At 43.3% G+C, this 16,378-nt stretch overlaps 1 protein-coding gene across 3 annotated transcripts in view; it reads right to left on the reverse strand.

The window, feature by feature from the left end:
- The window catches only part of VWCE (von Willebrand factor C and EGF domains), a 58,412-nt gene that overhangs the window by 14,957 nt on the left and 27,077 nt on the right, over positions 1-16,378 (reverse strand). For all 3 annotated transcript variants that reach the window (XM_083163624.1, XM_083163623.1, XM_083163622.1), the window contains 17 exons: positions 16,123-16,205; positions 14,225-14,312; positions 14,063-14,148; positions 13,784-13,901; positions 12,121-12,206; positions 11,799-11,895; positions 11,375-11,457; positions 10,911-11,001; positions 10,742-10,824; positions 8,233-8,323; positions 7,980-8,062; positions 7,776-7,851; positions 6,825-7,691; positions 6,060-6,142; positions 4,821-4,925; positions 2,546-2,669; positions 787-963 (listed from right to left, as the gene is read on the reverse strand). In XM_083163624.1, the coding sequence (XP_083019750.1) occupies positions 878-963; positions 2,546-2,669; positions 4,821-4,925; positions 6,060-6,142; positions 6,825-7,691; positions 7,776-7,851; positions 7,980-8,062; positions 8,233-8,323; positions 10,742-10,824; positions 10,911-11,001; positions 11,375-11,457; positions 11,799-11,895; positions 12,121-12,206; positions 13,784-13,901; positions 14,063-14,148; positions 14,225-14,312; positions 16,123-16,205 (2,330 nt within the window). In that variant the 3' untranslated portion in view covers positions 787-877. The remainder of the gene's footprint in view (positions 1-786; positions 964-2,545; positions 2,670-4,820; positions 4,926-6,059; positions 6,143-6,824; positions 7,692-7,775; positions 7,852-7,979; positions 8,063-8,232; positions 8,324-10,741; positions 10,825-10,910; positions 11,002-11,374; positions 11,458-11,798; positions 11,896-12,120; positions 12,207-13,783; positions 13,902-14,062; positions 14,149-14,224; positions 14,313-16,122; positions 16,206-16,378) is intronic.

The following is a 16,378-nucleotide window of genomic DNA, read 5'->3' on the forward strand; positions in this document are numbered from 1 at the left end:
TATAGGGAATTCTGCTGTAGAGAAGAACTTGGGGGTCATCAACAATGAAAAATTGGGTAATAGGGCACACTGCTCAAGTGCAGCAGCAAAAGCAAACCAGACACTGGCATGCATTAAAAGGGGTATGGATTCAAGGGATGCCAATGTGATAGTGCCTCTCTATACAAGGCACACTTGGAATATTGTGTTCAGTTCTGGGCATTGCACCTTAAAAAGGACATAATAGAATTGGAACAGGTAGAGAGAAGGCAACTAAGCTTGTAAAAGGTCTCTAGAACTAGAATACAAAGATAGGTTAACCAGGCTGAATATGTTTTACCTGGAGAAACGGAGGTTGAGAGGTGATATGATTCGTATGTTCAAATGCAGGATTGGGTATCATATGGAACTGGGAGATGATTTGTTCACTAACATGCCTATACTTAGGACATGTACTGAGGCTCAAGGAAAATAAATTCCGTACTGAATTAAGAAGAGGATTCTTCACCATTAGAGCAGTAACATTTTGGCACTTATTGCCGATGGGGTGGTTACAGCAACTACTGTTAATGAATTTAAATCAAAACTGGATGCATTTTTGGCCACTAATGAAATCCTATAGATATGACTTAATCAAGTCAGTAGTTACAAGTTAGATACTGTAGGTTGAACTCGATGGACATCTTTTTTAAGCCTTAACAAATACGTTACTTCAGAATCAGCTGCAGTGTGTCCTGCACATAGTGGTCACTATCTGGCTTCACAGGGTGGTTGTCCTATTGTCTCCTCAGTGTGGTCTCCTCCTACCTTCTGATTGCTGAAGAAGCATCAACATTACAAGATGGTAACAGTTCTGCATCTTTCATCCCAGTGATTTGGACTATGATGACGTATGTGGTCAAGGTTTAGAATTCTCATCCTCAAGGTTCAGCTCATCTTCAATAACAAGTGCAACCCAGGTACTCTTGCTCTTAGTACTTTGCTCTGAAAAAAAGTTTTACAATAAAATTATACTAGACTGATATTTTATATATATATATATATATATATATATATATATATATATATATATATATATATATTCTTTGATTTGTACTTTGAGCTGATTTGTGCTATAAATCTATGTTTAATATAATGTAGAACTCATCATTTCTTATACTGTAGGCAAAGTTAATTAAATGCTTTCAGTTTTGAGTCTCTGAGTTCCGGCCATTCATATATTTTTTGTTTCCATTGCCGGCTCTACGACCAAGCAATACAGGGAAATGCCTAGTGCATCTGAACCCTCACTGTCAGCAGAATGTATTAAATTATTTAATTTCAAAATAATCACCATTGATACTATATTTTAAACGTATTAATGAATTTGGTACTTGTTTTGTTTCACGGCGGCAGGTCGTGCTCGCCACACTTTCTAAAATAAACTCCGTGCCAATGTGGATAGTTCATACCCCCACTATCCATGTTGGCATGGAGTTGATTTTAGAAAGTGTGGAGAGCGTAGCGAGCCACCGAGCACAAAGCGCAGGTGAGCGTAGCGAGCCCTGCAAGGGGACACAGACCTGGAAGTAGCGCACGACTATGCTACCGCCGTGAAACTAAACAAGTACCGTGAATTGAATTAATAATTGTAACCGTACGGGAATGGGGGCAGTGTGGAGGGTATCGCAGCTGATAACCCAGTAAAGTACATGATTGACATGTATAGTCACTATGGTGATCATGTGGGAGCATGACATGAGCAGAGCTACTAATGCAGAATGGGAATGGGTGCAGGCTCCAGCAGCGATGGATTAGACTGCTGCCCGTCCCTTTCTCCTTAGTGCTGCCACCTTTGGGATGCAGTCTCTGACTTAGCTTCCCCAGGTGCATGCATGTCAGGGGCTCCGTCTAATGGTAGGGGCGTAGGTGACCGGATGTTAGAGCATCAAAGTGATGGTCCAGACAGCTCTGCGGCAGCACTGGCTGGTTGTAGTTCCAGGCATGCCAAATGCAAGTAACTCAAGACTTCACCCTGGATGATAGCAGAGCTAGCACTCCATTAGTTATTGCCCCTAGCTATTCCCCTTATACTGTTGTTCAGCACAGTCTGGGGGCGATTCAGTATGGCTCGGAAGGGGACAAATTCTGGGCCGTTCTGATGGTGGGGTGTTTGCACATTCACATATTTGCAAATGTGCAGATTTCCTGTGCAAATGCCTTTGGCGACTATCAAAGTCACCGAAGTGTTCACAAGGGTCGGGCAGGGGAACGGCCAGTGTTTTTGGGGGCATCCCCATAGAAATGCTGGGAACTCAGGCAGGCCGACGCCTTCCAGGGGCGGAAGCCCCCTGGCTCCTTGGCAGACTCAGATGGAAATAAAAGTCATTCAGGCGACCATCGAATGGTTTCTCTCCCCTTCTGGGCCATGCAAGGGGTTGTGTTTGCGTACATTCCCTCACATAGTACCAATTTGGTACTATGTGAGGGAATGTAATTTGGTCATGTTGTACACTTCACAAACTAATTCCACCACATTTTATATTTGCCCTCCAGTGTGACAAATGTGTCACAAGTACATTCATACCTGAGTGTGAGCTCTGCGAGGTTCCCTCCGTACTACAGCCATGTGTGTAGGAGCAGGTGCTGCATCGGAGCACAACATTCTGACACTTACAGAACTCGCGATCTTCACGCCACTCTGAGTCTATCTGAAGAATAAAGCATTCGTTGTATTAATACTGTAGTGCCCTGCATTTGTAAACCTGGAGGATCTTGTATACAAAACTCTACTAAGTAGAGCTATTGGTTTATACGGTTGGGAATGGGATCATTCACACAGCAAGATATCATTTTATTTTACCTGCTCTAAAATCGCTGAATGTCGCTCACTGTACTTAACTGCCGCACCATCTACCTAATGACTGATGTCTAACGCAGGGTTGCCGACCCTCCCGGAATTACCGGGAGTCTCCCGAAAATCGGGTCCCCCTCCCAGCCCTCCGGAAGGGTGGGCAACCCTCCCGGAATCAGGGGGACCCCCACTGAGCCCCCTGATCGCGGCATTTAAATGCCGCAATCCGCGGGTCTCAGAAGAGGGGGCAGAGCTAAAACGGCACACTCGTGTCATTTTAGCCCCACCCCCTCCAAGGAGATCAGTGATTTCGTCTATTTCCCGAAATGGGGGCGGGGCTTAATGACGTCACAGTCAAGCCCCGCCCCCGAACGGGTAATGAAAGTCTCCTCTCCGGGCTTCTCCCGTTGAGGAGCATTTGAAAGTCGGCAACCTTGGTCTAACGATCTACAGATGTGGCCACTGTCTGCTTAGCCACAAAGGGGTCGCATGCACTGCTGCATCGTAATTGCAACTAGCTGCGCCAAAATGCAACCAGTTCACCTGAGCATGCACACTCATGCAATCCTATAAATCACAGTACAGACTATACAGGGTACATTTCCATCTGATCCCAGTTGGGAGTACAGAGGGTGTCATGAGGGAAGGGGTTAGGAGGACAATGTAGTGCTGTGCTATCTCTGGGTAGATAGGGAGCACAAAGGTGTGAGGAACAGATGAGATAGGAGGTGAGGAGAGTACAGGGCTGTCCCAGAGAAAGGGCCAACCCACAGTTACTAGCCGCAGACTGCAGGGGACGGTGAGTGACCAAATGATTATTCCTCTGTGAGGCTACATGTGAGTGGATGTATAAGCATACTGCTCGCATAGTGTTGTGGGGCTGCGTTTACTTGCTCGCTAGGCAGTGAATATACGTAGCTTTGCATGCAGGTCTGAATTACCCCCAGTCAGACTCTTTCATTCAATTATTGCTGCATCTACGATTTATATCATATCCATAAAATAACCCTTTGAGTAGGGACGGATTGGAAGCGAAATCCGTCCCGGGAAAAACATTGAAGCAGCCCGGGGGAAGGGGGTGGGGTGTGTGTGTGCTAACTAACACTACTGCCCGGGGGTGGTTTAATGCTAACACTACTGCCTGGGGGGGGGGGCCCTCTAACTAACGCTACTGGCCGGGGGGGGGGGCATGTGTTAACGCTACTGACCGGTGGGGCGATCCACGCAGGTTCCATTCACGCTGCAGCTGCTTCCGACCAACGTCACCTAAACAACAGCCGCATCCGAGTCTCAAAGAAGGGCAGCACAGCCCAAAACAAATATGGCCGCTGTATATATTCCTCCCAGCGGGATGACGCCACTAGCACCGGCCCTGGTACAACTGTCTGCGGCCCAGCAAGGGGGAAATCTGCACCGGCCCACCGGGATATGGCCCGGTTTCCCGGCGGGCCAATCTGCCCCTGCCTTTGAGTACCAAGTGAATTTGTCAAAATTGCCAAGCTAACATTTTTTATCCATCATTTGACCTGAAATGTTTATCTTATATAGGAAATTTGGGCGAGATTTAATAGATTGCGATTTTTAGACTTTTTCATATTTTTCGCAAAAAAAAATCCGAATTCGCACATTTTCTGAAAATCACACATTTAATAGGATGCAAATTGCCGTAAAAATCACACATTTTTAACTGTTTTTTTTTTTTCACACTTCAATTCGCATCCAGATGTTTTCCCATTGTAAACTATACAACTTGCAAATTTAATGAGATGCGATTTCGGGAAAACTTTCGCAAAAGTATATATATATATATATATATATATATATATATATATATACTGTACTCTATATAAAACTAAAACATGATGACAGATGTTTCTAATCTGAAACACAATACGACCTACGGCCTTTGTGCTTATACAGTAGTAGAGTGAAGAATACTAATGAAAATTCCCAGAAAGCAGGAGTTCATATTGACCACCGTGGTCACCTGGATAGTTACATTAATTACCTGGTTGTTGTCTCTAGTGCAGGAGTCTGATGGAAGGTTATAGCAGCCACGACAACACAGACCAGCGGGGAAATTTGTATCTGGTTTACAGTATATCTCTTCTTTCTGAAAGTAATAAATGCCTGCATCAATAAGACAATACTTTTTTAACCGATCTGTGTCGATATATTTATTTTGATAATATGTTAATAAAAAAAAGCTTCAGCAATTTTTTGCATTTTTGTGAACAGTATTATAGATTCAGTGATCACTGCAGAGCTGGTGATAATGTTTCAAACCCACACTGTGTTGGAAGAAGAGATCCCAACTACAGATGATTATGAACTACGTAATATTAATTAGAATGGTCACTACACAATCAGCCAATCAGATTCAGCTATACTGTGTTGTTGATAATAGTCCTCATTATCTTGGATGTTTGCACCACTCTAGAACCCACAAGAGCTACTGTATGCCTTTTAGGATACGATCATGTCTAATCTTCAAGGAGTGTGCTACACTACCATCAATACACCTTACATTGTACTTCATTTAGAACTTCCCAAAACTTTATGTGTAAAAACAGTATACTGTACCGGGAGTTTCTGCATAAGCTGAGCTCAGGGAAAGACTCTACTCGTGATGCTGAAGTATTGTTTTATCCACACACTATGTTATTAAATAAATTACTGATTCCCTCATTTAATTAGTTTTCCTTGATTCTATATAAAGAATTGGCCTTTTAGTTTTCATAATGTGTACAAATAAGGTGGACATATCCATATGGACAAGTGGCAACATATTGTAGATATCCCCTGGTTTAGAACTAGCACCTTTATACATCTCACCTCAGCAACTGAAAAAAGCCAAGTCTGTCAGTACTTGCCTTGGTTCTGTGTATTTCAGATCTCTAGATCAGTAGTTCCCAAACTCGGTCCTCAACATGCACAACATGCACTGTCCCCCAACAGTGCATGTTGTCCAGGTCACCTCACAGAATAACAACTGAAATAATTAGCTTCACCCATGGATCTTTTTAAAATGTGTCAATGCGTAATGAGTGCACCTGTGTACCTGCCTGATGACCTGCTGTTGGGGGTCCTTGAGCATTAAGTTTGGGAACAACTGCCCTAGATGTCTAGGCTGCCTGTCCACCCTTTATACCATATAATACCTAGTGACTTCGTAGTGTGTGTGTGCGCTGAAAGAAAATTATGTACGTGGATGAGTGCGAGAACCTCTATGACAGCTAAGTTTTACCAAACATTCACACTGCAGGCAGTGGTCCACATCAGCAATGTAGATGGATCCGTTGGTATAGCCAATACCATTTAAGGAGCATTCTGGATAAAGAAGACAAAAAAAACAATAGTTACATACTGAAGGGTTGAGTATGAAACACCAGCATTAGGAAGACCTACAGGATTTTTTTTATTTATTATGGTGAAGATGTATGAAGCAGTGATAAGAGAAGAGAAGTGGCCCATGGTAACCAATCCACACTGAAGTAACATCTAAAATTAGCATAATATAAAATTATACAGAGCAGCTGATTGGTTGCCATGGGCCACTTCTCCTCTTGCTCAATTCTCCTTTGTTATCACTGCTTCATATATCTACCCCTATGTGCTGTGAACTGAATGAGCCTTAAAAGACTGAAAGAGAAAACAATCTGAAGCACAAAAACTGGAAGCAAAATCTCAGATTAAGGTTGCAGACAAAAAAACTAACAAAATTATTCCATTATACTGTATGCCATGGACTTTCTAACTCTTGAGTGAATTTTAAGGTGATATATCGTATGTGGTCCTTTTGCATACGACATTGCATGCAATCCCAGAAAGGGCTCCGAGATCCGACAAATCCTTAGTGCAGCCCTTGTGTTCTCTGGTTCCGATCTGATATGCACAGGACTGCAGATCGGAATCGGAGATAAAACAAATACGATTTGATGCTTTTCACCAAATTTCTCGGTTTATCTGTCCAAATCAGGTGAAAAGGGCTCCGGTATATGGGGGCCTTTACCTTTAGAGTTTCCACCGTCATGAAGCTTCATCTCGGTGCCTTCCAACTTTGGTAATAAAAGGGTTGAGGTATTTTCCAAAGGGTGGAAATGACCAGAAGGTCTTGATGATGAGACAGCACCACTTGGGGCTTTTGTAGTCATTAGCGCTGTATAAGTGTTTTTTCCCAAAAACAAGAGCTTTCCAAAGTCATGAGACTTTTTGTCTTTGACAGAAGCTCCTGATGGTATGGGTTTTGAGGAAGCCACAAAAACATTTGCTGAGCGGTGAATGGATCTAGTGGATGTTCCTGTTGAGAAAGAGGATTCAGTGACGCTAGAAGATGATGTGGGCAGGCTACTAGGAGGTACATTAGTGTAAGATACAATGTGATAAGCTAGTGTTGATGTAGAATGGCGTATTAAAGGCAGAGTATGACTGGTGGCACCAATTGGTGAGGCAGGTTGGCTTTGAAATGTAGTTGAGGTAGACACAGTCACATAGACAGAGTCTTTAACCTGAGTAGTACTTATGATGTCAGCATGAGATAGTGGATCGTCCTTTATATTTTGATGAAAGTCTGTATTTATTTTAGCTTGTGCACCAGACACTGAGTCTGTGTTGTTTATTGTATTATTATCCTCAGTCTGCGATCTGTGAGCTACACTGGGATATGGAACCTCTGTGTGAGGAACAGAACTGAGACTAGCTGAAGAGGTGACTGTAGTCCCCGGGTTCCATCTTGAAACTAGTTGTTGAGATAATGAAAGGCCACTAGATAGAGGTGATTTAGTGACATCCAGTGCTTTCAGCGGCATGTTGGCCTCTTGTGACACGGTTTCTTGCTGAGACGCTTGGAACGAGTTGCTGTGAAAGCTGTCTGGGACTTCTAGGAATGATAAAACAAGAAGATGAATAAGGTTTATGGAGATGTGTAACGCCTTCCTTTCAAGTCTTGTCGTACCAGACCTACCATTCAGGCAATCCTGGGTCTTCTGCTCACATGGAGTGCAAGGACCTTCCCTCTCTTCACACTGCACATTCCCAGCCTATGAAGAGAATTGGCATTACTCTCATTATGGTTTATGACAATATACTAATCCACCTGCAGTACCATTTTAAGATGAAATAGACATTAATTAAGACAATAGCAAAGGAAATTGTAGAACATACTCACATAACAATGACACACAACACAGGGGTAAACCTTCTGTATGTAGGAGCTTCCATTTTCCAGTACATGTCCTTCAAAGGCACACTCTAATATTCAAGACAAAACAACCTTGTTACTATATACTCATGCTTAATTATTGATGTGTGAATTTATAGTATACAGAAGGTTAGGACCAGCACCTCACTGTAGAGGGTAAAGCGTTGCAGAATAACAAGACAATACCGTAGTAACAGGATTTGAAGTTTGACATTGGTACCTTCACATGTTGTGCAGCATTCCCCAGGAAATATGTATGGATGAGTGCAGGAAACGGAGCAAGAGATGGCTTCACATTGTACCTCTCCATCCTAGGGACAGATACAGTACATCAGTAGCGAAGTTAAGCAAGTATGACATTCATTCTTATACATTCATTTAATTATTTTTTGTTTAGTTAACCTATATGGATTTTTTTTAATCAGGGGAGGACCTTGGACTATGGGGGTCATTCTGATTCACTCGCATTCAAGCAATTTCAGCCCCTGTCCCAATGTTCAATGGTTTATTATTCGCATGTACCTTTGCAAATGGCTTTGGCGACTTGCATAGTCACTGAGCCCTTTGCAAACCTCGGGCGGGCCGAGGGCAGATGGGGACGAGGATCTGCCATGGTAATGCCCAGTGTTTTCTGGGTGTTCCCATGGCTACGCAGGCGGGACGATGTCTGCTGGGGGTGGGCACCTGCTGTCACATGACGTCGGCTGCCCACCCTGTCTTCATCCCGGCGCTCACAAATAAAAGTTCCCTCTGACTTTTATTTGCAAAGCTATGAGAAATCATTTGATGGTCGGCGACCATTGAATGATTTCTCCTGCAGCGGAGACATTCAAGGGGATGTGTCTTTGGGGGTTATTTTGGTTCACTCTTTTTGACAAAATCCTTCTTAGATGGAAAAAACCAAGGGCACTGCAGGTGGGCTAGATATAACATGTGCAGAGAGAATTAGATTGGGCCTGACATGGGGGCTGCCATGCTCCTTTCAGTCACAGGTCAGGCTGAACCAATTATGTGCAGTCTAAGCTCCCTGTCATACCTACCTGGCCAATCCTGGCTTTCCAGTGGGTATAAGTATGCTGGGAGCCCACAGACTGAGCCTAGTGCTTCATTTGTCAATGGTCTCCTGTTGGTGCAGTTGTCTCTCCCTCTGCTGCAGTGTAATTTACTCCAGGTATCCTGTGACCATCCAGGTATTCCAGCTCCTGTGACCATCCAGATATTCCAGCTCCTGTGTCCATCCAGGTAATCCAGCTCCTGTGACCATCCAGGTATTCCAGCTCCTGTGACCATCCAGGTATTCCAGCTCCTGTGACCATCCAGGTATTCCAGCTCCTGTGACCATCCAGGTATTCCAGCTCCTGTGACCATCCAGGTATTCCAGCTCCTCTGATCCGGTGTCCAGTCTTGGGCATTCACCTCAGCAGTTCTCAGCTCAGCTCCTGTGCATTCGATGTTCCAGCCATCATTCCTATGCATTCAATGTTCTAACCATCGTTCCTGTGCATTCATCACTGAGACTCAGACCCCTGGTGTGACAAGTATTAGCTGTTAAGAAAGTGCCTGGCTGTTTAGGCTGCAGCCTAGGGCACCAGGAAGGAAGCTTCTTGCAGCCGTGGAATTAAATGAGGCCTATTTTATTCCATGCGTGTCAATATCCATGAAATGCTCTTCTTAGATCTTCCTCGGTCGGACCTGCATTTAATCTGGTCTCTGTTAGCCCCCTCCAGAGTCAGACGGCCAATTCTTAAATATTTATCCACAATTTTTTTTTTTTTTGCAAATTAGACCACAGATGCCACAGTGGAGGGGTGGGACATGGGGGCTGCAGTGATGGGGCATGGTAATGTCCAGCGTTTCATGGGCCTTCCCATGCAAACAGCGGTGTGATGTGGGTGACGGTAGCTATTCGGCTGCGTATGCGCCCTGGGACTCGGTAAGCTGCGAGAGTTTCGCAGCTTACCAAGTCAAACCAGAATGAGGGCCATTGTGCACGTGTCCTAATGGGTTCTTTCAGATCATATTTACATGGAGATCCATGCAATTGTGATTAGCATTTTTAGGTGGCAACTGGAGGGGGCTAGCAAACAGGTAATGTGGCGGGATGTAAGGGAAAATGTGTCCACAAGTCAATTTTTGGACTTTGCCTGCATATCCCACATGCACTAATCCTGGCAATGCCAGGCTTTGCTGGCATTATACTACAGAACAGGCATGTCCAACCTTGGCCCTCCAGTTGTTGTTAAACTACAAGTCCCATCATGCCTTGTCACAGTTTTGCTATTAGGGAATGCTAAAACTATGGCAAGGCATGCTGGGATGTGTAGTTTCACAACAGCTGGAGGGCCAAGGTTGGACATGCCTGCTATAGAAGTCTACATGCTTTTTTCTACAATTAGCACAGAGAGAGGGATCCAAGCAGATCCATTCCTGCACCCTCCACTTCACTTTGCAGTTGCATAGACAGACTCAAAAGTCATAAACCCGGAAGTCCTATGTCCGCTGCTGATTGCAATGGGCAGCTCTTACCGGAAGAGCTGTCATTTGTGATACTAACTGCATATGTTAGCAGATATGCTATTAGTAGGAATGTGCTATGTGGTGGCATGTACTTCCATTGGTTAGTACATCCCTCCCAAGATGCAAAGCTTGAAAGAGGACATCTACAAAAGTCTGATACTCAGATGATTTGAAATTTAGAGCACTGTACATCATTACGTGCGACAGCTCACCTGGCAGGTACACTGGGTGCAGGGCTCACTCTCCAGGGAAAACGTCTGTCGGTTCAGCACTTTCCTCCCATCGTATGTGCAGTCTGCAGTGGAACAAACATTCTCATGTTAGGAGACAACAAGGAATAACAAGGGTCAGACAAGGAGAAGAGTCGGACAAGCTCATTACCTCGACACACGGGACAACAGTCTCCTTCATCATGGAAAGGGTAGGTGCAGCTGGGAGCACATTCAATTGGAGAACAGGCTACGGTTCCCATCTGAAAATAAATCTTGTCTGTAGATTATATAAAAAATACCGTTCCTAAGGTGATTGACAGGAAGTGGGCTTCTGGGGGTGTTAACCGGCCTTTTAGTGGTACTACAAAAAATGCAGGCGTGCCAGAAAAAGGACCGGGTTATCAATATTATAAGGGCACACCCCTCATGGAAATAATGCTAAGAATCACACATATTTGAATAGGGGTGGGGCAAAATGACACCATAGAATCGCTTCAGTAGCCCCACCCACCCCCCTTCTCCTGGGCCACTATATTCCAGTATTCTGACCACTTTACTAGGTGATGTGGGAGAGCCACCTGAAAGCACTGAGAGTATTGGCAAGTATGCTACAGTGATATGCACATTCCTTACCAGGCAAATACAAGTGAGACAAGAGTCTGTAGAGGATGGAAAGCTTTCGTTGTTCTTGAATGTCTTCCTTCCGTAAGAGCAGCCTGCAATGCAATCAGTTAGCCTAGTGGTACCCAGAAACATTGTCTCAATTATGTTTTATATAAATGGAGAGAGATAAAGCACTAAACAATAAGCTTCTATCTGCCAGTTTACAATCTGCGCTTTAAGTACAATCTGTCAGGAGCTGATTGGTGGTTCTTTATCTCCCACCAAGCTCTCCTCCATTGTCATACACCTTGCTAATACTGATTTCATACCTAGAGCTCTTTTCTCACTTTTCAATATCCTTAACACAAAGAAACTTCCCAATTTACCTCTGTAAAGTGTTTATGTTTCCCTCCAGTAGACCAGCTTAATCCAACCCCTATGACAATGCTATTACCTGCTGAGCAGTCAGGGCAACACTGTCCGGGCACTGGAATGGGATGAGGGCAGGTCTCCACACAGTCTGTTTTTCTACACACAATGGAGCCGTCTGCCTAGATATGGTCACAACAGGTATTATTACTTGCCAAGCGGCTATTATTAACGTCAACGCAACTCTTCTACAAGGCTGGTCTACAAGCGAGCCAATAAGTACTATCAGTAACAATAATATCAGTACTAGAAAATGTTCCTCTAATAAAGATTTCCATATACATTCATATTGTTTCGCTATCTCATATAAAATCCTAGAGGCCACTAGATTACAGATCACCATTTACCTGGCAAATGCAGATCGAACAGGGATCTCCGGGAGACCATATTTGACCAATTGGAATCTCAATCCCATTGTCATCGAAGGGGCATCCTTTATGGAGAGGATGACAAAGTAAAGAGAATTCAAATAGCTTACTTAATTCACATATATTGGGTACTTTATAAAGGTGTGTGATTTGACCATTGACCATTTTGGAGCATCAATTTCTAGTCATAATTGAATGAGCATCCTCCAGCGACCAGTACAGGCCTGGTTGCGAGAGAGCCCTCCTAGCGATATCACCCTGAGGACACAATTCACTACTATACTTATACTTTATAATTGTTTTTTTGAAGTGGTTCTGAATCCATAGAAGTTCCCTCAGCCAGCATATACGGTTGCCTTTGGAGTGATCAGCTAGCGCTGAGTGGCAATAGTGAGAAACCTCACAACTTTCTTTTAGTGTAACCTCAAAACTTTTTCTGTAACAATATGTATGGTCATGCTGTCCATTTGGCATACTACTTGGTGCACATTTGGAATGTAACTAATTAGTCAAGCAATGAACTGCCCTTTTTTGTAGTAATATTGCTTTTCCACTGACTTAAAAATCCCTAGTTTTTGCATGTAAACGCACCAAGCCAGGATTTTCATCAGTGGAAATGGTGACAAGGTAAAAATGTGTCCTGGGATTTGTGCTGGGGTTTTAGCGGGTCAAACCCAGGTAACGGGCCGTGGAAATGGCTCTTACCCAAGTTTTGGAGGATGGCCATTGCGCAGGCGCCTCCTGCTGCTGACAGCCCACCTTCCACCAGTGCCCACCCATTGCTAACCCCCTGCCAGTGCCTGCCTGCCCGTTGCTTACCCAGCCTTCCACTGCAAATCCCCTAACGCTGACCCACGTCGCTGACCTCGGCTCCTGCCGGTGCACCCTCTGCTGCCCTGCTTTTCCGGATCTCCCTTTTCAATGGAAAAGGAGTCATCCAGGAAAACAGTTCAGTGAAATCAGGGACATGGGAAGGAGATCCACCAAAATCCCAGGTGTGTGACCCGAGATTTTGATGGAAAAACAGTATTAGTTTAAACCACAGAGAGGGGGAAAGTGCATCAAATTTTGGAAAGAGATAAATAAAAGTGATATACAATTCCAACAGTTAGAATATGAATGGTTTTTACTCTACTTTATCTCACTCTACTTTATCTCTCCCCAAAGTTTATAGATTGCCTCCTTAAATTGTGTTAGATTTCATAAGAATCTAAAAAAGTTAAATTTGTTGACTATAGAATTAAAAGGCATTATTATTTATTTATCACCATACTTCCTGACATCCATTTCCCACTATCTATGATATTTAGGGGCAGATGTATTAAGCCTTAACAAGAGATAAATGCAAGGGTGATAAGGAGAGATAAACGTCCAGCCAATCAGCTCCTTACTGACTTTTTTCAAACACAGCCTGTAACATGGCAGTTAGCAGGTGATTGGATGGATGTTTATCTCTCTTTATCACCCTTGCAATTATCTCTTGTTAAGGCTTAATACATCTGCCCCAATATGAGATACTAACTGCAGCAATCCATTAGGAAACCCACCTTATGCGTGGTGCAGCTAATTCTACTATATTTTTTTTAAAAATGTATGTGTTGGTACATATAATCTTACCCGCCATCCATTTAGTGTAACCTACCTGTACTCTGCAGTGGATCTTGGCATTTGAAGCAACATTGTCCAGACTCCAATACCCAGTCCTCTCTAGGACACTCTAGACTTGGACACGGAACAAATGAGCATTCTACTGCTCCATTCTAAGGATAGCAAGAAAGAGATCACAACATAGAGCTAATTCTACAGCGATCATGTTCTGTGACATATGTCACAAGTTCACTTTTTTTAAAGGATTGGACAATAAATAAGTGAAGGGCGTATTTGTGACAATTGACATTGAAATGAATGGAATTATCCAGACCTGACACGAGCATGATGTGCATCCATTTTCATCCCGGCTAAATTTGGCACCGTGGGGATAAATGCTTCCTTGGAATTCACAGCTATCTACATGATCACAGAGATTGGTGGGCATTAAAAGAAACCAATAAACAGCTAAGCATCCTAGAAGTATATTACAGACCTGGGCATTGCAGACAGCAGTCCAACATGTAGGGTTCAGCGCATGAGACAGAAGGACACACAGGAGGGATACAGGTGATGTTTCCAGCCTAGTAATAATCAGAAAACTGATGAAAACCTTTCTGTACATTTATACATCATATTAGAATGCACTGTGGGGCTGTATGAAAGCAAACTGCCTGCAAACATGTGTTTTATATTAGGCCTGATTCAGAGGTGGACGTTGTGTGCATGCAGCTGCATCTTTGGACACATCTGTTTGTAAATATAGTATTGCTGCAGGGGGTGACAGTTGAGACAGTCTGTGTTATTGGAGCTTTACAGTGCTGTACAGTAGTTAGCCCAAGAGAGAGTGACACCTTATCATATTCAATGTTGTTTGTCTTCTGTCAAGAGAAACCCTGTTATATTCAATAAAACCTTCTGTGATTTGGTATCAACACAAGGGCTAATCTCATTGCATACATCTGCTATGCACCTGCCAACTTGTAGGCATCGGCCAATGCCATGTTGTGTTGATAGATGCCTGTAAGCTTCTGTGAACTGCTGCATCGTAACACACAGCAATGGATCACTCTACAAAAAAATTTGTCTGAGTAACCCTCGTAGGAAAGGAAATATGCATCAAAACACACCCGACCTGGCCAGGCATGCCTACAAAACAGGATGGAATGCCCCCATTTTGAAGAATGATCTCTGTCGCAGGACCCCGATTGGCCACAGTATGTAACTCATGTTGTGACTTGGGGGCAATGCAAGCAACAATGCAGTACCTGTTATGTGCATCTACACACTAGCTAATGAACTGGGCATTTTAGTGAATCAGAGGGTGACTAAGGTGTTGTACAGTATGTTCTACAAACCTAAGGCTAGGAAAGTTGGAGATCCTGTAGTTTAGAAAGTTTTATACGCAGGCCACTTGTAACAGTAAAATATTTGTGTCATTCTCAAATAATTTTATTGCTGACTGAGTTTGATAACGTTCCTACTGAAATGCCGCCAGCTGATTTGCTCTGAATAGAGATACAGTACAGGATGTTTTGACTTTTTTTATAGTTGACTGTATGAATTTTTTTTCTTTTAATCTGGATTATCATATCATTTTACTGCCAATGTAACAGCTACAATGCATAAACTCAAACATTTGTTTACCCTTATCTGTTTGAATCACCTGTTGTTAAAGTCATCTTTGAAATAGTCTATAGTATGGTAGATACATTAATGTCTAATTTTCATTCACTCCTAAACTAGCCACACACATAAAGATTATCTTTCCAACCAAACTATTTAACTGTTTGGAAAGAATATCCGGAAACATATAGTTCCAAATGCTGGAAAAATGGACCAAACGTTCACTCAGACACGTTGGTTAAATCAAACCTGTCTGAGCAGATGCTTTCCCCTAGGGATGGCCATTGTTGCCATTGCCATCGATGGCAATTCTGCAACTGGCCATCGATAGTGCTTAACTATGCAATGGATGACCATCGTTATTTTTACATATCAATGGTCATCCATTGTATTTGATTGATTGGCCTGCAGGCGAATCAAAACAGGGGGCGGGGCTTCGCGGGTGTCGGGGGTGGAGCTATGCTCCTTGCCCCGGCACTTTGGGGAAAAAAAGCAAAACATTGTTTTGCTATTCCATCGATGGAGGGAAACCATCTGGTTCTCCCCCATAGATGGTAAAAGTATTCGACATCGGCCATGGACCATCGATGATTTTGAATCATCGATGGTCGATGGGCATCCCTACTTTCCACTGTTTAGACGCAAAAAGCCAATTCCCATTTGCTCCAATAAATTATCAGATTTTCATTCCAACCAGCCTTGAAGGTGGCTGGTTGGAAAGAATTTTTTTAGATGTGTTGGCAACTTAATTCTCCCTCTGTAACTTACCAAACAGATACAAATGGTACAATTATCTGGAGAATTAGGGAAAAGTTCTCCATCTGCTCTCATTGTCCCTTCAAACAAGCACCCTGTAAGAGACCAAAACAATGTATGTAAGAGGGTTAAGGATTATGAGGTCGACAGTGTCTAGATTGACCATTATTGGTTGACAGCCAGAAGGTTGACATGCATAAGGTAGCCATGGTCAAAAAAGATCGACACAATCAATAAGTCTACCTTGAGAAGGTGGACATGAGTTTTT

Source organism: Crinia signifera, chromosome 11, assembly GCF_055691185.1.
Source record: "Crinia signifera chromosome 11, ASM5569118v1, whole genome shotgun sequence".
NCBI classification, from domain to species: domain Eukaryota; kingdom Metazoa; phylum Chordata; class Amphibia; order Anura; family Myobatrachidae; genus Crinia; species Crinia signifera.